Below are 24,778 nucleotides of genomic sequence, written 5' to 3' on the forward strand. Positions count from 1 at the left end.
TGTTGGATTTGGAGAATGCAGGCTGAGAACAGTCGACTACTGATATATTTTGTTATTGGTTTTCATACTAGTCAGCCAGATCAGCAGGAAAACAGGGGGCCAGGCTTAGGTAACTGTTTCAAACCATATTATTACATAAAAGGCTGCATATTTTTTAATTTATATTGCAAAGTTGCTTCAGATTGTTTTCTTTTAAGTTGTGTTTGCTTGGTGTTCCCCTTTAAAGCAATAGTTTTTATTTCTTTCATTAACTTTGCGTTCATAGGAACTGCGGGGTATGACGGATACCACTAGGAGGCAGGGCACACCAGAAAGCTAGTTCCTTCTCCACTAACGTTTTCATCTTTTAAATCTTTTTTTAACCTCACTGTACACTTCAAAATTATTTTTACCAATGATTCTTATCCTGTAGGTGAAATTCATTTGACTCCTCTTCATGGAATTCTGCAAATGCGTCCCAGCTTCACTTACTTGGACAAAGCTGACACTAAATTTAAAGAGAGAGAAGCTGCCAACGAAGGTATTGTGCTTCTATCGTTCTGTGTGTCTAATGACTCACCGGGTTGGTTGTTAATGACTCCAACAATAAAAATGTACTTATTGCACTTAACTGCCATTTTGTCCCATTAAAAATGATGGGAAATGCTCTGCTGTGTACCTATACCTAGTAAAACCCATGCAGATAGTGCCATAGCTGGAATCAGTCCATGGACCCTAGTGCTACAAGGCAGCAATGCTACCCATAACACATATACAGTATATTGCAACACAATAGGGCATATGAGCTGTATTCTATATTTTTCTCTAGTCATTACCCTTTCGTCAGACAGTGGTACTGTAGGTAAATTGTAAACATTATTTTGCAGGTGGAGATTCCTCGCAGGATGAAGTTGAGGATGACATAAAACAAGTGACCGTAAGTCTAAATTCAGAAACACACACACACACGCGCGCGCTCCCAAACTGTGGGCTGCTAGGGTGGTGCCAGCAAGGGGGTGATTAATAACAATGCCTTTTTGGTCTCCTAGAAGATCAGCCAGAAGGTTTATTAGGGTTTGATTTTGGGCGTGCTCTTGCTGCCCCTGATATTCTTGGAACTATGGTTAAATGACTGATACAGTAATGTTTTCATATGTAACCTTGGATCTCAGTGGGGGTCTAGAAACCTCTGCTTTTAATAAACTGCAGTACTTAGAGTGAATTTGTGGCAGGAGAATACAGATAACGGTGACCTAGCTATTGTGTTTACAGACAGGCTAAAGTCACCTTAACTGAGGTTTTTTCTTTTTTTACATCTGTTTATTTGGTTATATTACATTGTGGACAAATCTTTAATAAATTAAAAATTAAATACACTAAAATGAAAATGCGATGGTGTTACGAAGCAAATGGTCCAATTACCCTCTTGGATTTAGGAAAGAATTGGAAAGGCTCAGATGGGATTATTTTTGCCTTCCTCTGTATCAGCTTGCAGTTGGGCAGGCTTCCCTTATAAAAAAAAAAATTGTTCCTCAGCTACTATGTTACTGTTAAGTTATTGCAATATATATGCAATTCATTTCTAAACTCCTTCCATAGGTGCGTTTCTCCCGGCCAGAATCTGAAAAAGCCAAGCAGCGCAGAGCCCAATCCTATGAATTCCTGCAAAAGAAGCAGGCTGAGGAAACCTGGGTCCATCTTCACTATTCGGGTGTAAAGGTAAACCAGATATTAATTGAACCTATAAAACAGCTGGATATAGTGTTCTGCAATAATCTTCAGTCAAAATGTTGGGCTTTCTTAAAGGAGAAGGAAAGGTTAAGTCACTTGGGGGTGCCAAAATGTTGGCCGAACTTAAACATAGAAGTCGGCTTTTCACTACTGCGCATGCGCTGGCCCACGGATTTCCCCGGCAGCGCGAAGACGGAAGGAGGAAGGCTCACTGCAGGTGCCTCGGGCTGGTGCTGTTTTCTCCTAACAGGGGCACCAGCCCGGGGTACAAGGTAAGCGGTTAAAGTCACTTGGGGGTGCCTAACATTTTGGCACCCCCAAGTGACTTAGCCTTTCCTTCTCCTTTAAATGTAAAAAACTGACTGTTTTCTGGGGAGGACCTGAGGCAAACAATTTTTGTCGAGAAAATGTAGTAGGCTGTTGTCAGTGTTTGCAGCCAAATCTCCTTTTAATTTTGCAGGGCCAGCAGCAAAACAAACTTGGAACTGCATAATTTATAAACTGGTGCTCGCCTGTCTTACTATGTTTGAGTTGTCGCTGAATTACAAATCTCACTTCCCTAATCTCTGTGGATTCTGTAATTTAATTGCATATGTTGACAATCCTCATCTTAAATTGTACTGTAGTTGCTATACTAGAGCTACAGGTACAATCCCTTATCAGAGGATTTCTTATCCACCGCTGCCTGCACAGTTGGTTAATGGACCTTCAGTTGGCTATTCTTAGTGCCAGAATTGACCTCCTTCTTTGCCCAGGCTACCTATATTGAAATAGCCTCATCAGTTAATACTAAAGATTCACTTTATTAAAGGAAAGCCAGTGATGGTACTTCATTTCTTCCCCTCCAGGACAGTCGCTCAGAACACGAGCGTCAGTATTTGCTTTGCCAGAATACCAGCGTGGCAGACAATATGGAACTCACTAAATCCCCAAGGTAAAGCTTTTCCAAGCATGTTCACGTGTACAGTTTTTATCAGTGCTATGCCTAGTATGTGTTGGTTAATGTTTTGTTTCAAATGTAACTTTCCAATGTGGTTTTTAAGTTTTTTTAATATAGATAAGAGTTGTATAAACACATACAGTGATTAAATTTGAGAACTTCTTTCACTGTGTGCCTCACTAGGGTATTGTAAAAGTAAATATAATTGATCAATTACTGTGAAAGCTACTTAGCTATATGGACTAGTAAATAGTTTACTGACGATAAAGATGCCAGTCCTGGTCTAGATCACTTCACCTGTACCTGTATATATACCTGTGTATAATACAATATATACAGGTATGGGACCTGTTACCCAGAATGCTCAGAATCTGGGGTTTTCAGGATAAAGGATCTTTCCGTAATTTGGATCTTCATAACTTAAGTCTGCTAAAAATCATTTAAATATTGACCAAACCCAATAGGCTTGTTTTGCCTCCAATAAGGATTACCGTATATACTCGAGTATAAGCCGAGTTTTTCAGCCCCCAAAAATGGGCTTATAATCGAGTATATACGGCGCATTATGTCCAGCGCTGCATGTCTCTGCTGCCCAGACAGGACTTAAGGTCACGGTGATTCAGCGACAGGTGTGCCTATGTCACTCAGTTTCCTCACATTGTGCAGTATTTGATTGGGTTGGGTGACTTGCCCGTCATCCGCCAGCAGTCGGAACAGTCACATACTGTGTGCACTCCCACAATCCTGTTGATCTATCGCCCAGGCACATAACCGCTGCAGCGCCTCTCACTGCCCCAACCCATGCTGAGAAAGGGGTATCAGTGGGCCATCAGGGTCACCCGCGGGGGGGGGGGGGAGAGAGTCAAGGAGCGTGCCTTGTATATGAGAAGCATGGGGAACTGTTGTGGCACTGTTCTGATCCAGTGATTACTCTGAGGGTGACGGTAACCAAAGTGCACTTGTAGTTGTATTTACTACAGCTGCTCATAGCCTATTACAAGTTTTGTAGGTAGGCCCTATCACATTCTGCTTGTAACCTAAACTACTATTAGACTGAACATGGATTTATAAATTATATAATGTGTCACTTCTTTGTTAATTGAGCCCTAAATACAATGTCCTCAAACTTGGATATGTTAACATTTTGGTGCTGTGAAGATACAGTATAAATGAGAGCTCAGCAAGTGCAGGGCTCCGGTTTCCGGATAAGGGATCCCCTACCTGTACATTAGGGATGCACCAAACCCACTTTTTTGGGTTCTGCCGAATCCCGAATCCTAATTAGCATATGTTAATTAGGATTGTGAAGGGTTGAAAGTTGCCATGCGCGGCTAAACCCCCCCCCAAATTTTAACCCTTTCCGAATGCTAATTAGCATATGCACATTTATGCTAATTAGGATTCGGTTCTTCCGGGGCGGTGGATTCGGTGCATCCCTAGTACATATTTTTAAAATGTCAAAGCTTCTTCAAATAGGGATTTCACATTGAGTGGTTGCTCTGACCTACATGCGCTAGTATTAGAGCTATAGCAAAGAATGCCTTGGGTCTAATAAGCCAGTTTGCTGAAAATTCAAATGCCAGGCTGTTATGGAAGTATTCCTTATTTGTGTCATGCTTATCCTCCACCTTGCCATAGATATTTTTGCATTTTCTTTTTACAAATTAAATAACTGTTTAAAAAGTACAACATTCTGTCCAAATTCTAAGCCTAAATTAATAAGAAAATACATGCTTTTTTTTCCCAGTCCTTGCAATGCAACAGATTTCACTCTCCCCCATTCACACCTAACTTGCACATTACACTGCACTGTGTGGAGTATGTGTGGTAAGGTTACAATGTGTATGTAGTGTATAATATCATTGTGCAAAAATCTTTGTATTTTCTTACACAGGGATTATCTGTCAATGCTGATGCCTCCAGATGTTGAAGAGGAAAAGTAGGTGTTTCTTTTCTCTCTGTCATATTCAATTTTTAGGCCAATGGGGCAAGGCTGTTAGTTTTTTCTGCACATCGTTTAGCAAAGGAAAGATTTTGCCTAATGGTAACCACAGGAAAGCTTCACATTAGTATGTGCGTTTGACACACCTATAGGATGGTTAAGGCTGGTTTGGGTTCAGATTTGGCCTACTATTGCAGGTGTGAGTTGGGTTTGGGTCAGACTAGGGAATTATAAGACTCCTTTGCTCCCTAAGATTCCCTGTGTTGGAACTAGGAGAAGTCAAGTGCTTGTTATGGTTTTGTGGGTATTAGTGTTGGGTGCATGTTGAGTTCTTCATGACTTGTGCAAAACTGCTACAAATGACCTTTCCACTGGTCTTGCCTAGACCAGAGATCCTCAAACTCCTAAGCCATACAGTGGCTTGCAAAAGTATTGAACTTTTCCACATTTTGGCACATAACAGCCACAAACATGAATCAATTTTATTGGAATTCCACGTGAAAGACCAATAGAAAGTGGTGTACACGTGAGAAGTGGAACGAAAATCATACATGATTCCAAACATTTTTTACAAATAAATAACTGCAAAGTGGGGTGTGCGTAATTATTCAGCCCCCTTTGGTCTGAGTGCAGTCAGTTGCCCATAGACATTGCCTGATGAGTGCTAATGACTAAATAGAGTGCCCCTGTGTGTAATCTAATGTCAGTACAAATACAGCTGCTCTATGACGGCCTCAGAGGTTGTCTAAGAGAATATTGGGAGCAACAACACCATGAAGTCCAAAGAACACACCAGACAGGTCAGGGATAAAGTTATTGAGAAATTTAAAGCAGGCTTAGGCTACAAAAAGATTTCCAAAGCCTCGAACATCCCACGGAGCACTGTTCAAGCGATCATTCAGAAATGGAAGGAGTATGGCACAACTGTAAACCTACCAAGACAAGGCCGCCCACCTAAACTCTCAGGCCGAACAAGGAGAGCGCTGATCAGAAATGCAGCCAAGAGGCCCATGGTGACTCTGGACGAGCTGCAGAGATCTACAACTTTGGTGGGGGAATCTGTCCATAGGACAACTATTAGTCGTGCACTGCACAAAGTTGGCCTTTATGGAAGAGTGGCAAGAAGAAAGCCATTGTTAACAGAAAACCATAAGAAGTCCCGTTTGCAGTTTGCCACAAGCCATGTGGGGGACACAGCAAACATGTAGAAGAAGGTTCTCTGGTCAGATGAGACCAAAATGGAACTTTTTGTCCTAAATGTAAAACCCTATGTGTGGCGGAAAACTAACACTGCACATCACTCTGAACACACCATCCCCACTGTCAAATATGGGGGTGGCAGCATCATGCTCTGGGGGTGCTTCTCTTCAGCAGGGACAGGGAAGCTGGTCAGAGTTGATGGGAAGATGGATGGAGCCAAATACAGGGCAATCTTGGAAGAAAACCTCTTGGAGTCTGCAAAAGACTTGAGACTGGGGCAGAGGTTCACCTTCCAGCAGGACAACGACCCTAAACATAAAGCCAGGGCAACAATGGAATGGTTTAAAACAAAACATATCCATGTTTTAGAATGGCCCAGTCACAGTCCAGATCTAAATCCAATGGAGAATCTGTGGCAAGATCTGACAACTGCTGTTCCCAAACGCTGTCCATCTAATCTGACTGAGCTGGAGCTGTTTTGCAAAGAAGAATGGGCAAGGATTTCAGTCTCTAGATGTGCAAAGCTGGTAGAGACATACCCTAAAAGACTGGCAGCTGGAATTGCAGCAAAAGGTGGTTCTACAAAGTATTGACTCAGGGGGCTGAATAATTACGCACACCCCACTTTGCAGTTATTTATTTGTAAAAAATGTTTGGTATCATGTATGATTTTCCTTCCACTTCTCACGTGTACACCACTTTGTATTGGTCTTTCACGTGGAATTCCAATAAAATTGATTCATGTTTGTGGCTGTAATGTGACAAAATGTGGAAAAGTTCAAGGGGGCCGAATACTTTTGCAAGCCACTGTAAATGGTGGGTCCCAGGCTGAAAGGGAAATCCTGTTCTAGAGGCTGAATAGGCATACTGTTTAACTTCTCCTTGTAGGGTTAGAAAATAGTGTAAAATGCCTTTCCAGCTTACTCTGTGTACAAATGCCATTTCTGACAAAGGAATATTGCTTTAAAGTACATAATATTGAATTGCCGGTATTTCTAGTAACTGTCAGTACTGATTTTTTCTTTTTCTGTGTTTTTATTAACAAGGGAGAAGCCTGTAGCACCAAGCAATGTGCTCTCTATGGCCCAACTAAGAACTTTACCATTGGGTGACCAGATAAAAATACTAATGAAAAATGGTACGTTCGGAATATCAACTTGGGGAAGTTGTATGGACTAATTAATGGGAACTTTGCCAGCATTAGCAGAGATAGTCACCTCAAAAGAGTGAGCTTAAACAGGTTTGCTTAGGCCCCCATTTACCATATAAACTGTCCTTAGGTGCCTTAGCTAGCAGTTAGGGGTAGCTTCCCTGTTGTTGAGAAGGATGGGGGGTGGTGCCACTATGCTGATTGCAAAATTGCCTGCCTTTTCACTGCTAGTATATGGGAGCGGCTATATATGGGGGGGGGGGGGGGGGTGCGTTCTGGTGAAATCAAGAAAAATGGAGGCAATGTGGGAAAAAAACAATTACACTTTTTGTGGACAAACAATGTTCCCTTTAATTTCCCTCTAAATAACAAAAATCATGACTCTCTGTATGCTCCACAATTTGTTGTGTGTTTTGGTGTCATAGCTTTTGTGAGAACACAAATGAGAAAGAACATTTAGGACAAATAAAAGTTTAGCTTTATGATCAGGTAAGCTTGATGAAACAGTGGGGTCGCCTACTGCCAGTGCTGTATTACAGCTGTTCTGTAGAACTCGCTGGCCTTTTTAGCAATAAAAAAATGTTTAATTCAGATGTTAAACATCTGTTTTGAGCTACTTGTAGATACTGTCCGCCTGGTGTTCAGTCCTACTGTGATAGATGGATACCATAGATTTGCAGTTTGAGTATTGGGACTTCTATAACTTCCCTCTTTCTCCTGTTTGTGCAGTTAAGGTTATGCCCTTTGCAAACCTCATGGGGCTGATGGCTGCTGGTACAGAATCCATTAATGTTCTGCGATGTATACAGCAAGTGGCCATGTTGGTTCAGGGAAACTGGGTGGTAAAGAGGTAATGTTTTTTTTATTTTTGTGACCGATTCAGTGAACAAAAGTTATTCATGTCGGTAGGAACAGGATTTGTATCCAACTACTGTGTATAGCAGAAGTCAAACTTTTATGTATTTTTTTTTGTCTTAAAAATGAACTCTTACTTTAAAACGTATTGATCCTGACCCTCAACATTGAGGCTACATTCATCCTTTGTTCTGTCAGAGGGCCCTTTCCATTTTCAGAAATGTATCTTTGACTCTTTACATAGTATAGTATCAAGATATGTACAACATATTATTATAAAGCATGTCCAAGCAGGTGCACTGTATGTATGTTCCTAAACCACATTAATTGCATTTGGTAGTCTTGTAAAACAAAAAAGCTGTCCTGTAAATGCTATCTGCTGATTGGTTACTTTGGTTTACTAGGCCAGTAGTAAATGTTGCACTTTTTATTACATTACCCCTCAAGATTCTCTAAACAGTGTGTGGTTTTAAACTGACTGACCAGTAGGTGGCAGTTTAATACCAACCCTAATAAAGCACTCTGGAACAGATACCTGTTCTCAGTGGTACATTTTATTTTCGTGAGATTTCTGCAAAGTTTTACGGAAAATCCACTTCTCTTACATGTTCCCTTACAAACTGAGTAAAGAGTGCAGAATTTAATGGACTGGGCACAATCTCCACCCTCCCATATATATTATGTGCAATATATTAAAACAAACAATCATATAGCATTTATAACTTAACCACCATGAAAATATACAAGATGCTGTCAACAAAATAAACATTTTATATGCACTGATAAATGCAGTCCATAAATTACTTCATGTCCATGTATTATCCCATGTAGCTTCCCATATCCATATTCCTGGAAATAGAAACAGTATAATCATCTAAACATACATTGTACAATATAATATACTAAAAGAAAGGCGAAGCGGAAAAAAAATGGAAAAACCTAGAAAAAAAGGAACACGTTTTTTGTTTTTTTCTCTTTTACACAATGTTCAGTTAATCAATTAATCTGTTAATAGTGCTCAACCAGCAGAACCCTACATATTCTTGGTTTCCCAGGAACCCTCAGTCATGTGTCTTGCTCTTTGATATACTTTAGTCTCTCTTTACCGCTGTGCTGCATGTTTGAGTGATATCACCCCCCTCCCTTTCCCCCAGCAGCCGATTAGCAGAACAGTGTGAAGGTAGCAAGATAGCAGCTCCCTAACACCTTTATTGCTAAAAATGCCCCCATGGATATGAATAGCACTCAATAATAAAACATGCAAGTCTGGCCATGACTTCTCCAGTTACATTGAGTAGTAGAAACAATAAGTTTCTCCACTTACATTGAGAAGGAGAAACAATAAGTTATCTGAAAGCAGTTCCATTGTGAATTGCTGGCTCTTTCTAAACGGCACAATGACCTGCACACCAATATTACAGCTAAAAAAATCAGTGGTAGAAATGCTAGAATGAATTATTTGCTCTGAAAAAAGTGTATATAAGTAATAAAAACTACACTGTAATATCATGACAATCCCTTTAATCCCTTCATTAAGCTGCATAAAAGGCAGTGATGTTTAGTTGTTGGATGAAACCCATAAAGGATAAGCAGCATTAGCCCATTTGGAAATGTAACTATAAATGTAAAAATATAGCACTTTATCGTGGGTGCACCTTTGATTTGGCCAACTTGTGTGCCAATGGCCAAAGAATCGTAGCTGCCTGCCAATCCCTTTCTGGTACTTTATACAATTTTACATGTTCATCTTGATGATGATCTCTGCCAGTCTTAATACAGCATATAAAGTTCTCCATTCAGCAGTTTTTCCCTGGACTTTCACCTTTATTTATAGCACATGCTCTGACCATATGCTGATTTACAGTGCTTTCACAATAGACTGTTGCATTTTTATTGGAGCCTGTTAATTAACTGCTTAGTGGCTTGTCATTTATCTTATGGGGTAACACAAACATTTTCATATGTTTGAGTGGGACCTTGCGTCTGGATTATCTGACTACAACACTCTTTACTGTGAACACTAAACTCGTACTGGGATAATTGTAGCCCTCACTGATAAAGGTCACATGTAAAAAAGGAATTGGCCATTGCCCTCCATTACTTCTATAGTACTAGACATAAAAGCTAGCATGCTGATGCTTTGGGTGAATGCATTGGTACAAAATTTAATATGCTTTAAAAATTGCAAATATCTTCTAGTATTGGCCATGACAATGTCAGTTTGTAGAAATGTTACTATTTTGCTTTTTTACCCTTTGTCTGTATCACCACTGAGTCTCCTATCTGCTCCTTTTTTCCATCACACAGTGATGTGGTTTATCCAAAGGAGTCCTCTAGTCCTCACAGTGGAGTGTCAGCAGATGTGCTTTGTCGTGGGAGAGACTTTGTTGTAAGTAACTTAATTGTTAACTATGTTAATGTACAGTGTTCCCATGTTCATGTAACAGGTTCTTTTTAATAATTAATCTGCTTGCTTGCATCCTAAACCAGCAGCAACCTGGAATAGCTGTGAGCCAGCGATCCTCTTCCTTCTTTCTTTGGGCTGCTTGCGCATGCGCGGTAGAGTGAACAGCCGAACTTTAACAAAAAAGCTGTCTTTTTTTTTTTTTTTTAACTCTACTGTGCATGTGCGGGCCCTAAGATGCTGAAGAGAGATGGAAGCGGATTGCTGTCTCTCAGCTATCCAGGTGCTTAACATTTGGCACCAGTGATTTTTACCTTTCTGCTTTTAAAGGAGAAGGAAAGGTAAAAACTAAGTAAGCTTGATCAGAAAGGTCCATGTAAATACAGCCATGCCAAAATGACTTTCCTTCTCCCTTAAAGGAGAAGGAAAGGCTAAGTCACTTGGGGGTGCCAAAATGTTAGGCACCCCCAAGTGACTTACATGACCTACCTTGTACCCCAGGCTGGTGCCCCTGTTAGGAGAAAACAGCACCAGCCCGGGGCACCTGTAGACACCGCTACCTCCTTCCTTTGCGCACTGCTGGCGAAATCCGTGGGCCGGCGCATGCGCAGTAGAGTGATGTTTAAGTTCGGCTTTTCACTCTACTGCGCATGCGTGCGCAAGCGAGGAGGAAGCAGGTAGCGCCGGCAGCTGCCCCGGGCTGGTGCTGTTCTCTCCATACGGGGGCACCAGCCAGGGGTACAAGGTAGGCGTTCTAAGTCACTTGGGGGTGCCTTACATTTTGGCACCCCCAAGTGACTTAACCTTTCCTTCTCCTTTAAAGCAAACTGCCATTTCTTGCTCGCAGCAGTAGGAAACTTATAGCTTAGGGTGCCTTGGAAAACTTGGTCTTATTAAAAGGGCATAATATTTAATGAAAGAGAGGTAATCAGAGCATCACAAATTCAGATTGCATGAGTCAGTGCTTTGGATATGATGAAGGCCTGTCTGTGCAAGTATGTAAATAAAGAACAGTGCGGAACTAAATGTAGCTGCAGCATTACCAGGATTATTGATTGCATTATACATAGTTACATCTTGCCAAAGTGGTGGCCTGCTATTGCTCAGAATTGTCTTTTGCTCCATGAAAATGGAAGCATTTGTGCTTTCAAGATAAAACTAGTAATGTGTAATCGTGCAGCACACAATCCTTAAACCCATTAAAATAATCTCATAGGCATTTTAGCACTTTATTACACCGACATTTAGATGATGTGTTGCAAACTGAAAAGGTTTCCCTTTCATTAGGCATTGACTCATAGATAAGAAATTATCCACCAATTTGGAAACTGCTGCTCAGTTTTTGCAGAAATAAACTGAACTGTATACGCTGTAATCGGCTCCTTAAAAAAGAATGAATAAATACCATTTTTATATGCTGAAATCCAGCTGCAAAACAGTTCTTCTCTTTCTGCATCATTTGAAATTCTGGCAGGGGAGGATGGACTAAAACATGAATGTTACAATTTGTAACAACTTCTACACAGCTTACAGACAGCATTCAAGAACTATGTAACCCACAATACATTGCAATGTATGTTCCTTTATTGACATCATATGTACAGGGAATTGTGGGATTGGGAGTATGCAGGCTGAGGACAGTCGACTACTGTTACGTTTTATTTGAGTCTCAAAGTAGTCGGCCAGATCAGCAAGAGAACAGGGGGCGGGGCTTAGAGAACTGTTCCAAACCATATTACATTACATCAAGAAAAGGCTGCACATTTTTAATTAATGTATATTGCAGATTTGCTTGAAATTATGTTTACTTTTCAAAAAGTTGTTTGGACAGAGTTTCTCTTTAATTTCAGAAACGTTCTAGTCCATTTTCCACCTGATCCTAGTGCCATTTTCCTGGTATACTGCTGCTTTTATGCTTGCATGCTAGGTAATCTTTTTCATAGATCTGTCAATTTTCCTAGAACAGTGTCACCCAAAAAAGTAGTGTAAAAAAAATCCTTCCTGTCAAACCTGACCAGTGGTGCCATTTTACTATCTTGATGCAAAATTTACATTAACAAAATGTGGTAATGCCATGGCCGCTTTTGAACTCCCAGTAACCTGTCCTGTTCATTTATTTTTCCAGATGTGGAGATTCACAAAGTCTCGCTGGGTCGTGAGGAAAGAAATTGCAGCGGTGACAAAAGTAAGAAAACATTTATATGGAAAGTTTTTGGTTAGTCACAATTCCTCCTGTGAACACCATGCTGTCATTACACTGTTGTTTTACACATTACATGCTGTCATGTCTCTTTATAGTGCATTCTGGGCGCTCAGGGCAAAACTAGCATTATACAAGTGTACATTGTGTAAGGTCATGAACTATTCCCAAGTAGTAAGGGCAGGGTGGAACAAGGATGATGGTGGTTATTTTATTTCTGTATTGTAATATTTAATATCAGGAATGCAGTGTAATAGTCTTTTGGCTTTCTTTTGATGAATTTTTAATATTTCCATTCTTCTGAATAGCTCACAAATGATGTCCAAAAACATTATTCAGTTTACCATTGAAAAGTTTATAAGGGGTGTTTTGCCATGTGTAGGAGGTGGAAGGCATGTATTTCTGTCAGCTCTTTCTAATCAATAAAATGGCTTCCCTTGTCAGCTCTGTGCTGCACAGCCGTGGCATGTCAATTTGCAGATATATGTAACGCCCATGGAAAATTTTCCATTGTTACAAAAATTTACAAAATTCTGAAAATATTTGCTTTAAAATGTATTCATGCTTAGGACTGTCTATTTTAGTTTCTGTATTAGCATACAATTAATGATTTAATGTGAAACTTCTGTGCTGGTAAGCATAATACAAGAGTAGACATTCCCTTTTACTTCGCATGTCTTACCCAAATGAAAATGAAAATGAATATTGAACACAGTCAAAATAGTTCAAGATTTTTTCCCCGTCACTCCAGAGAACCATGGTGCTTAGCTCCTTACTTAGGAGACTGGAGACAGCCCTATTCTTCTGCCTTGCTGGCTTTACCTCCCCAGTACAGAGCTGTATGAATGGGTATAGACACACAAGGAGTTGATCAGTAATATTTATGGGTGATAGCAAATGTACTGTTTTTTTTTTTTTGTTTTTTTTTTTAATCAAATGTGGAGCTCTATGGAATAGGTTGGTCATTTACTATCATGATATTATTACTTTTGACCAGCTTTGCCAGGAAGATGTGAAAGAATTCTTGGATCATATGTCTATTCCACGGATCAACAAAGGCTGGGAATTCATGTTGCCTTATGATGAAGACTTTGTGAAAAAGCATCCAGATGTGGTCGAGAGGCAGAACATGCTGTGGAAAGGAATTGAATCTAAGTAATTGAATTAAACAATAATATAGCTCAGTAATGTACTTTTCTTCTGTCTTCCACAGTCAGATTATATGCTGCTGCTGGCTACACTGCAGTGCACTGTTGAGTCATGTTTTACTAAGAGTGTACAGTGTATACGATCCCTGTGTAACAATGCAGGGTAAACCTCGCCTGTTTATGTAGAAACTGTAATATTGATCTGGTAAAATTTACATTATAAGACTTGAAAAAAACTTATTCAGTCCCTGGCTATCTATTTGTGCAGCAGGACTTTATTTGTAGTAGCCAATATCCATAGCATATAGCAGGTTAAGGTCTCCATATGCATCACCCAATAACTGGTATTAAAATGTATTTACATTATGAATAATACAGTATAAAAGGAGGTGTTTATACCCTTAAAGGCTAAGTCAGTTCTTGTTTATTTTTTCAGATTAAAAAAGGTATTTAGCATTTCAAATGAAGATCTGGTATCCAGGAAACAAGACACGTCCTCAGGTAACAATGTCTTCATGTCCTTTGCCCAAATGTCTTACACGTAAAGGAGAGCTCGACTCTTCCAGAAACAAAAGCCCCCATCGGCCTACCTCCACGCACACCTTATTACATAATATATTTGTGAGCCTGACATAAAAATGCAGGGTTGTTCACAGATTGCATCTTCCCTTTGGTCACTTCTGCAGTCTGGCTCCAACTGCGAGTGCTCCTGCAGGCGCCATGTCAGTAAAAGAAGATGGCTAACTCTGAATGTGCATGCTGCTTCAGTGTTCATGTAGATAAAGTCAGAAGATGAAGATGGCACCTGTGAACTCCACTGTGATACATTTTGATGTCAGGTTCACAAATAGTGACACTCTTGGGATTGGGGCAGATGGAGGCTGCTTAAGGGTGGCTTTTGTTTATGGGGGTTGAGTTCTTTTTTAAATACTGATTTAAAAAGTATTCCTTTTTCCCCTTAATTTTAATCTAATTAATAGTACACAAAACACAGAAAGAAATCACCAGCGCTCGGTCTAACCCACGCTGTAGTGTTGACCAGCTGCTAGAAACACACTATTGTGCCAGCGCTCGGTCAAACCCACAATCTGGAGTTGACCAGCTGCTATAAACGATAAAAAGCCATTAATTATACACAAAGAGAAAGTTTGCCAGTGCTTAGTTTGCCTTTAAAAATAATTTTTACAAAAAATGAGGTGTTAGTACCACACTTTGGCCAAAATATGTAAGCTCACGTGCCACGTCAAGGCCCCTCATTGTACGTGAGTCCTACACTGTCTAAAGACTTTGAGTCTGTGATGCAATTAAAATAAAGTCCCTCAGCAAACAATGTGACTGAGTAGTAAGACCTATTGCACCTCCCTTTAGCTCAAAAAGGCTCTAGTGGAAAAGCAGGGAGCTTTTAAGCCCCAGCTCATTAGCACACACATGAAAGTGATTCATTGGTTTAAAGGCTACATAGCAGCTAGAAGCAAAATTTGGCTACAATTTGTACACAAAACACTGAAAGAAATCGCCAGCGCTTGTCAGAGGTCATAATATAGACTGTTCTTATTTGCAGCGCCATCTGTAGTGATACCTGGGGACCAGCTGGTTAACATTGCAAAAGCAAAGGCCACAGAGAACCAAGCTCAGTTGGAGAGGACCTTGCAGAAGAAGAAAGAGCAAAGCAAGCAAACTTCTTCCACTGTAACGGTTCTGGCAGACGTTCATATCAAAGAAGAGCCGGTGAGCGACGAGGAACCCATGGACACCTCTGCCTGTGACAGTCTGAGCAATGGAATGGTCAATGGTATTCATATGGATGAGAGTTCTCGTGAGTCGGTTAATGGTCACACCCCGAGAGGCGACGGAGATCTTGTAACAAAAGAACTGAAGGAGTTTGTGGCTACAACATTCAATAAACAATATGTTTTGACCTTGCGAGAACTTAAACGTTTATTTAATCTGCATTTAGCCAGTCTTCCTCCTGGACATATTCTGTTTAGTGGCATCTCGGATAAAATGTTGCAAGAAACGGTTTTAAATACTGGATGCAAACAGATTAAGGTGCCTGTAAGTAGGTGTTTTAACTTTCTCTTATTACTGTTAAATCTCTGTGTACTGTAAATGAGCACTGCTGTGCATGGGTTTGTGTTGCAAAGCTGTGTAAACATGTGAGGCAAAGTTCTGGCTTCCAGAAGGAAGGACATATATATCCTAAGCTGTTAATCTGATGTAGCAGTGTGGGGCTGTCTTTGCCATATTTTCATGTGTCAAAGGGATCCTATCACCAAATAATACCCTCTTCTTTTTTACTTTGTTCATATCTAAAATTCTACTTATAAAACTAAAGGGAGTGATCCTTTGCTTACTCAGGCAACTTGTTATTTGCAGCTCTATACATCAGTGTGCAGAGAAGGATGTACAAACTTGTTTCCCACTGGTGCACAAGAGAGCGTGAAAGAAATATCAAGTAATCTCCCCCCCTCCCCCCTTTAAAAGCTAAGAAGGGGAAGGCAAATAATTCATAAGCTAGAAAAAAATAATTAAAGACTAGTTGCAAAGTTGCTAGGAAGAGGACAGTCTATAACCAACCCATCAGAGTTATGCAGCTAGGTTGGCAGATGCCATACTGCACTGCTTTGGCTGATTGAGCCTATACTGCGCATACCCTGTCAGTGACACAGAAGTGGACCCTAAGCACCTGAATGGTGTTCCTCCCTGTGTGACCATTGTTGTTTTTCATGTTACGTAATTTAAGTAAGTGATCCAGTAATTCTAGGGATTATATCTCTACTGGTGGATTAGTACCTAGCAACATCTGAACTGTTCTGAGCTGCTGTGTAAAAGTGCCCATACACGGGCAGATTAAACTGCTGCTTAGGTCCCTCCAGACCGATTTGGCAGCTTATCTGCCCCATCTATGGGTCCTTCTGACAGGCCTTCTTAAAGTGTGTGTGTATAAATAAATAAATAAATATATATATATATATATATATATATATATATTATATATAATGTATGTGTGTATGTATATCTGAAATCTAACGTTTCACTCTAGCACCCTCTTAACAATATTCACATCTATAGGTTAGATATGTTTCACATATTGACCCTGCACTTAACAAGCATTTTCAGTTCAACCACCATACTCAAAGTGACTTTTTGTTACTTGTCCTAAATATATTATACCTCCTACAGCAGTGAATTTGGAAATGGCTGAAACTTGAGAGAGGGACAGATGAGATTAGTAGGGAGCTATTGAGAGCCATGGATCGTCTGTTATGTAGTTCAATGTATATGTTACGGGAAAATATAAAGTAAAACAAATGCTTCTTATTCTGTGTAGCCACGAGTGGGAGCTGTCATATTGTCCTCTTCCAGGTATAAACAGGTGAATCCAGTGGTCAAATGACACAAAACAGCGTTTTAGCTTGCCAGTAGTTTCAGAATATGTGCTGCAGGATATGCCTATGGAGCATTTGTGGCAGTGTTTGCAGTTTATGAATAGAGACCCTTTTGCTTGAAGAGAACAATGCAGAGCAATTCTTAAAGGAATTCATAGTGTATTGGGCGATCAGTCTTTTTGTGCTAACCTAATTAAATGGCCGAGAACCAAGAGGGGCTTTGTGAGTGACCAGGATTAAATATCCATTAGAAAAGACTTAGCAGTTCTGAGAGGAATAATGTAATGCACACAAAGGAACACATTCCTACTCTGTAGTGAGCTCTGGCGGCCTTTCTTTCAGACTCCTAAATCTGCTACATCTGGATTTTATTGTCCTGATCTCACAAAGCACATTTACTCTTTGCCGCATTGTCATAAGTGAGTAAAATAAAGAAATATACTATCAGATATCATTTAAAGTGACAGTTCACCTTGCCTCTGACCATGTAATGATCTTGGTACATGCTGTATATATTGAGGGTGAAATCACACTTAGTAGACTCATCTGTACTGTCTAAAGCAGCGATAGGGTTAAATTGCTAATAGTGTCTTGGAGCAAATTCACCAGAGCATCAGACTTTGTTCCTGTCTAAAGCAGGGAGGATTGTGTAGCAGCCAATCTGCTTATCTGATAGGAAGATTAGCTCATTTCCTCACTTGTAACTCAGAGGAAGGCTATTAATAAATCCGTAAAGCTCCTGTTGTTGCAGAACTTGATGCCTCTGTAAAGGTTCCAGTACCTCTAAGGGCTCTGGCACACGGGGAGATTAGTCGCCAGCGACAAAACTCCCTGTTCGCGGGCGACTAATTGTCATCCCACCTCGTGCCTTTTTGTGGGTGTGGAACTCCTTTCTGACTTCTATTTTTCCATTCATAAAACTGTATATAGAAAACTACCGCTCAGGATCCTAAACTGCAATTGGTCACTTTTGTGAGAACTAGCTGAATCCATGAATATTAATATGCCAATATTGTCAGTTTCCTCCACAGAGCACAGCTACACCCGAGGAACAGAAGGTGTTTGCATTGTGGGAGTGTGGAGACTCTCATGACCAGGTAAATGTGGAACTATCATGCCATATCTTTATCGCCTTCCTCTTTTATAATCATATTTACATGCTTTCCCTCCATTGTGCAGCCGCATTACAGGGTGAACACTTGGCAAATAAATTTGGGGGTTTTATGCTCAGTGCACCTTATGCGAGCGGAAAAACTGTTTATAAGCGATATTCTGTATGTCCTTTTTAAAGAGGATTAAAGATTCTTACTGTTGGCTAATACTGTCTGGGGCTCTGCATATTGTAAAGTAGGAATACGCCTGCCGTGCCTGTCAGTGCACTTAGTGGATGGGTGCGGATCTGCCTGCGTTTCTACACATGAATATATTTGGTTGGTATAGAGGTGTAAATGTATTTTAAATACTTTTGCTCAGTGTCGGACTGGCACACAGGGATACCAGGAAAACTCCCGGTGGGCCCAGGTGCCAGTGGGCCCTCCTGCTTCTAGCCATTTGGTCTAATTTAAAGTCATTCCTTATTTCTCTATGGGAACAAAACAACTAAATATACAGTAGAATAGATTATAGTATATAATGATGAAAAACTAGGAAAATAAAAAGACTGAGTAAGAAGTGGATGAAAAATGGTTTGGAGAGTGGGCCCATGGTCTAGGTTTTCTGGTGGGCCCCTGGGGTCCCAGTCCAACGCTGCTTTTGCTTCATACAAATGATGTACAGCTAGAGCATGCAATTAAGAATAAGCCTTATAATGACCTAGGTTATTCAGGTATGGGACCTATTGTCCAACATGTTTGGGATCTGGGTTTTTTGGATAAAGGGGCCTTTCAGTAATTTGGATCTTCACACTTTGTCTAGTAAAAAATAATTTAAACTTTAATTAAACCCAATAGGATTTGTTTGCCTCCAATAAGGATTAATTATATCTTAGTTGGGATCATGTACAAGTATGTATGTTTGTATACCTTTATTTAGATTTTATTTGATCTCTCATTCAGCTCAAAGATCAAATAACCAGAAAAAATATATTCCTTTTATTTTTTTTATAAAAGGGTTACCCTGTTACCTTTATTTATATAGCGCTATACTGCGCATACTCGGTCAGTGTTTGCACAGAAGTGGACCCTAAGCACCTGAATGGTGTTCCTCCCTGCGTGAACATTGTTGTTTTTCATGTTACATAATATAAGTAAGAGATCCAGTAATTCTAGGGATTATATCTCTACTGGTGGATTAGTACCTAGCAACATCTGAACTGTTCTGAGCTGCTGTGTAAAGGTGGCCATACACGGGCAGATTTAAACTGCTGATTAGGTCCCTCCAGACCGATTTGGCAGCTTATCTGCCCCATCTATGGGTCCTTCTGACAGGCCTTCCCGATAATTGTCCAGATGTCGATCAGCAGGTTTGATTTTCCCGTTGCATTGAGGGCCGCATCTGCATGTCGAGGCAGTCTTCGACAGATTAGGAACTGAACAATCTGATCAGCCTTACCATATGAGTGGACCTCCCCAAATGAGCAGATCTGCTCGTTTGGGGAGGTGAGGTCAAGTGTATGGCCAGTTTAAGCTAACTCCAGCATGTACAGCAGAATGTTATACTAACAGAATTGATTATCTGTCTCCAAAGCTTCCACCTTAATGTAGCTGCACCTAGTGGAAGCGGAGATCCCAAAAATGTCTGCTTTCGTGTTTTCCAGTCTCTCTGCTTTCACGCCGCTCCATGTAGCTCCACGCATTGGGAGGCTGTGACAGTCAATACAGCTTTACAAGGAGGCAAAGGAAGCAAATCTGCTTCTCTCAGCCTGCAGAAAAAACACAGGCTGAGAGCAGCAGAGCCAACCACAAAGGAACCATCATGGTTATGGAGATTAGGGCTAAAAGGAGCAGAATAGCTTTTCACAATGCAGGTCATGCAGTGAAAGCCTTTTGAAACCAAAGGGTATTCAAATAAGGAGAGCGGGTGTCATCCCTTTTAGACTTGACACCTATCAGATGCATTGCCGCTTAGCCATTAATTCTGATCCAAAGGAGCCGGAGATGAGTACAGCCTGCAGTGTATGTATGATATATATTTTTATTATTACATAGAAAAATGTATGTTTTAAAACTTTGAATTATTTGATTAAAATGGAGTCTATGGGACTCCCGTCATTTGGATCTTTTTGGATAACGGGATTCCAGATAACGGATCCCATAACTGTACTGGTTTATTACAGAGAAAAAGGAAATCACTTTCAAAAATTAGAATTATTTGCTTGTAATGGAGTCTATAGGAGATGGCCTTCCTGTAATTTGGAACTTTCTGGATAACGGGTTTCTAGATAAATGATTTCATACCTGTATGTATATATTTAGCTCCGACAGGAGCTGCTTGATTTGTTCCTGACGGGACATCGCTTGCGCAGGAACTTGATCCAGACGAAGCTGAGCCAGAAGTTTGGAGACGCTCTCAATAAACAGCAGGTGGACAAGGTGTTGAAGGTATAATGTGTGGGGCATTGAACCCCTCTATAAGCACTTTCTGACAGTCTGTATATCAGTGGCTTACAAGCTCACTCATATGTCTTCACCAGTCTTGTGTGTTTCTTAACTCTTTCTGTGACCGCAACCCTTTTAATGCTGTCCTTCCATCCCTTATCTTGGAGCCACATTAGTTGTAATGTTTAACACTGTGGCTGTTCCGTGTGTTCAGATGATAGAGTAGGCAGGATACTGGGAGATGTTCCTAACAGTTTAAAGGCATCTCTCTTTCATACTTTGTAAGCAATGTGTGAATTCAAAATTATTAAATCAGGGCAAAGTGTTCATTTTTGCAGCTTGACTATATTGACAATTTAAACCTAAAACATTGATTCTCTGAGCAGTTTTTATTTTCTGTTTTTACCAGTTTGAGATATTGGCTTTCACTGAAACAATTAGCAACCCTAGGGTTACCAGTTATACAGGAGGTGCATAGACCAGTTGGGTCGCTCATCTTTAAAAAGAGCTGTCGAGCCATTAGCCTAAAGTCTAAAACTGCTAGTATCTCAGAAACCACTAAAAACAGCAAATAAACATAAATTGTGTAAGTGTTCAGAAGACCACTTATTTTTAGGTTTAGATCTCATTTAAAATAACTATTTTACTGTTTGATAATGCTTATTTCTGTTCTCCTTAGGACTGTTGTGTATGTTATGGAGGAATGTGGTATCTTAAAGGAACAGTGCAGTCTTGATACTACGGAAGAGCTGACAACTTATCAGAAGAGTAGTCTGGGCCCAGTAGCGGCCAGTAACCACTCAGGATTCTGAGGCCCCAAGCACATACACCATCACACCGCACTGGTTCATGGGCACAGAACGCACATATGCCTGCATGGCCTGGAGAAAGCAAATCCAAACAAAGATGGTGACTGATCACTTGGGATTGTGAACATATTTTCCTTTTAAACATACATATATTTTTTTCTTTTTTTGAAAACCCCAGTAATAAACTGAAATATGAAGTGAATTAAGTACAAGAGAAAATGAGAAATACAGGTGCCAGTGTAGTAGATAAACTCCTAGGCTTTCCTGTATGGATTATACGTGTTAAGGACAGGCAGCCTAGTGGGAAGCTCAGAAGCAATTTAAAAAAAAAAAAAAAAGGGTAGTTAACCTTTAAGTTAACTTTCAGTATGCTACTGAATGGCCAATTCTTGGCAATGTTTCAATTGGTCTTCATTTTTTTTTTTTTTTCTATAGTTCTTGAATTATTTGCTTTACTCTTCTGACTCTTTATAGTTCACAAATGGGGGTCAGTGACGCCAGCAGCCAAAAATCCATTGCTCTGTAAATCTACAATTTTATTGTTATTGTTACTATTTATTATCGTTTTATTTAGTTCCAGCCTCATTCAAACCACTGCCTGGTAAAAATTGAGTGAGTAAACAAAAAGCTAAATAATTAAAAAAATGAAGTCCAATTGAAGATTCGTAGAATAGCTCTCTCCATATCATGCTAAAAATGAATTTAACGGAGAACAAGCCCTTTAAAAACTGTCTTCCATAGTGTGTGTGTATTTTGGATATCTCACACACATTTGTAAACTCTGCCCTTGCACTACAGTGAGGGCTCACAAGCACCATGAGGGTAAGTTCTATTTAGCTAGAGAATATACACTGGTGTTGCCTGTGCCACTTCTGATTGGCCAGTTTATTCCTAATATACCTGTAACGCATCATCTTTCCGGCCATTTAAGCAAGTTATGACAAAGAATTGCAATAAATGGCACCATGTGGTTTCTAATGAGTATTTTGCTTTTGTTGAATTGTACCGTTCCTTTATCTTACATGAAATGGCAATATTTGTCATGGTGGCACAGGGTTACATTAGTGCTGTGAGGCATAAAACGCTTTTGTTTATTTCTCTTTAATAGCTGCGCCTGGGAGAGAGAGGGCACTGCTGTTTTATTTCATGTTGCTGGCACCACTTCCCTCACATATAGTGAATCTGAAAGACACGGACACCATGAGAAAAGCAGAGCAAAGTGCCATGTGGTTATTTTAGTTCATGAAACCTTAAAAGATCTGGGGTGGCCATCTTGGGGCCCTATTACAGAGAATACGGTCTTTCGGCTGTTACACACCTACAGCTCTACAAGTCTGGCCGACCTAAAGTATTGATGTCTCCCCTTCCCAGAATCCATTATTCCCACTGCTATAGAGGCTGCCAAGAGGTCCATTTGTGGTCTGTTAATGACCTTTCTCTTCCTCACATGGGCTGCTCTGCAGGTGTGTCTGTATACGGAGGTGGGGCAGATGTACCCCCATAAAGACAGCTGGCCACAAATCTGCTGCCTTTAACAGTTTGCTCTAAATCTCAGAGCTCTTTCTGTGTTGAAGTTTACACTTACAAGATCCCACTATAGGAGTAGCTAGTGGTGGGGAAAGACTAGGACTGGTTGCTTTACTTGCTGATTTGCAAGTGTTTTATAATTAATATAATGAATTAAGGGACCTGTATAATATTATTTACTATTTGGTTCAAATGTCATTAAAACAATTTGCTTGAACTCTGGTGTTGAGCAGTTTGTTAAACGACCTGGGTGCTAATGGATGGTACAGGGCATATTTATTATAGTGTGTGAGCCAACATCACAGGTGGTGGTGCCTATAGATCTCTGCTTTTGATTTCTAAATTGTAGGTAACTATTTAAATCTAATTGCTGATTGGTTGCTAAGGGCAACATCACTGGTGATGTTGGCTTACGTATTATTTGCCCTCTTATGTAGGAGGCCTAACTATAGAGGGAACATACCTTTTAATGGCTGGAGGGATGGGGAGCCCAGTGGGTCACTGACTAAAACACCATGTTTGTGGGGCTTGGTAACCTCTAATTACACCGCTGTTTTAGGGGCAGATTTATTAGGTATCCTGAGGGATTACTGGCACTTTCCTGAAAGTATTTAACCAATTTTATTACTTTGATCAATGTGTCAGTTTGTCTGCTTTGAGTACCAGGGCCCCCTTATGCTGTAACTAAGGCTTGTTATTTGCAGGGGGCCCCACCATCTGTGCAGGGAAGAAGGGGGAATTACCAGTATTATGGCAAACCCTTGTAAAATGAGAAAGTTCATTTTATTGAATGGAGGGTGAGATACAGAGTATATGTAATTACTGTAGTGCCAGGAGTCCTCATACTCTGCCTCTGTCTCCTTTCCTGTGTTCTCTGTGCCAGCATGATGCCCTGAGCCTTGCCTGGAGCCATGCTTTTTCTCAGTGATGATTTATAGCAAAGTATGGCCCCAGGTCAGCATTCCTTTCAGAGAAATTCTATATCCCAGAGCAGTTCAATTTTATACATGGAGCTGTTAGAGAACAGAGTAACTTGTAATTATGCCGCTGCTTTTAGGGGCACACTTATTAGGCACCCCAAAGCTTTCACCACCCTTTGATCGGGTTTGTGTCTGTGGCATACTGGTCTGAATGGGGTACACAAAGGCAAAATGTCTTAAGGGAGCACATTTAAAAACATTTGGGCAATACCTGCTGTTCCATTTAACATTTACCAAACTACAACTACCAACCTTGCTAGAAAGATCTCATGTATATTAGTTGTAGTTTAACATGGGATAGGAACTAATTGCATTCCTTGTTTCATACTACATATTTTAGGATAATGTCGGGTACACAGTGATGAGCAAAATATTAACTGAGAATTATGGGATCTGTAGCTCAGCTAAACCTGGCCAGCAAACGATCCTCGCACCTCTGCTCCATGTTATATAAACTAGATTCGCTGTATGCACAGAACAGAACTTCAGAGACACAAGCAATAAGGAAACCAACATGAAATGTCTTTAATGTCATGCTGCAAAACAATAATAACATCAATGCAGAGGAACAGTATCACCTATATTTAGATATATCAGAAGGGCTGCCTCATACTGCTACATGTTGAACTAAAGTACATGGCAGTTTACAGTCACAAGTTTCTCACCTTCTTGTAACATACATCAACTGCTTATAATCTGTAAAAGAATAAGTGACTAAAGGCTCCAAGCTGTAAATCAGCTTCTGGTATGGAAATACTGCTCATACAGGGTGGGGGAACATCTTTTCTATATATTTTATATAATGAAAGGGGATTTTAGCCTCCCTTCAGCATTTTAGAAACATGCGCTTGGGACCACCTTACCACTGGCTTCAGACCCCAGGAGCATTACAGCACCCAGATGAGGGGCCCTAATAGCAGATATGATATGCACCTGGGAGAGAGTGTTGTTACCTCTTTTTCTGCCTATTGTCCCAGCTTGGAATCAC

The 24,778-nt window shown here is 40.3% G+C and overlaps 1 protein-coding gene across 2 annotated transcripts in view; it reads left to right on the forward strand.

Moving 5' to 3' along the window:
• Positions 1-23,027, forward strand: part of polr3e (polymerase (RNA) III (DNA directed) polypeptide E (80kD)) — a 34,906-nt gene extending 11,879 nt beyond the window's left edge. Inside the window, exons 7-21 of one of the 2 annotated variants that reach the window (XM_018097119.2) lie at positions 413-520; positions 867-916; positions 1,579-1,698; positions 2,559-2,644; positions 4,545-4,589; positions 6,839-6,930; positions 7,672-7,792; positions 10,105-10,186; positions 12,327-12,386; positions 13,399-13,556; positions 13,986-14,050; positions 15,111-15,604; positions 17,958-18,035; positions 20,352-20,477; positions 21,154-23,027. In XM_018097119.2, the coding sequence (XP_017952608.2) occupies positions 413-520; positions 867-916; positions 1,579-1,698; positions 2,559-2,644; positions 4,545-4,589; positions 6,839-6,930; positions 7,672-7,792; positions 10,105-10,186; positions 12,327-12,386; positions 13,399-13,556; positions 13,986-14,050; positions 15,111-15,604; positions 17,958-18,035; positions 20,352-20,477; positions 21,154-21,210 (1,742 nt within the window). In that variant the 3' untranslated portion in view covers positions 21,211-23,027. The remainder of the gene's footprint in view (positions 1-412; positions 521-866; positions 917-1,578; positions 1,699-2,558; positions 2,645-4,544; positions 4,590-6,838; positions 6,931-7,671; positions 7,793-10,104; positions 10,187-12,326; positions 12,387-13,398; positions 13,557-13,985; positions 14,051-15,110; positions 15,605-17,957; positions 18,036-20,351; positions 20,478-21,153) is intronic. The other variant, NM_001016970.2, reaches the window with a different exon arrangement.
• Positions 23,028-24,778: the final 1,751 nt, after the last annotated feature.

This window comes from Xenopus tropicalis, chromosome 9 (genome assembly GCF_000004195.4).
Source record: "Xenopus tropicalis strain Nigerian chromosome 9, UCB_Xtro_10.0, whole genome shotgun sequence".
In the NCBI taxonomy this organism is placed as follows: domain Eukaryota; kingdom Metazoa; phylum Chordata; class Amphibia; order Anura; family Pipidae; genus Xenopus; species Xenopus tropicalis.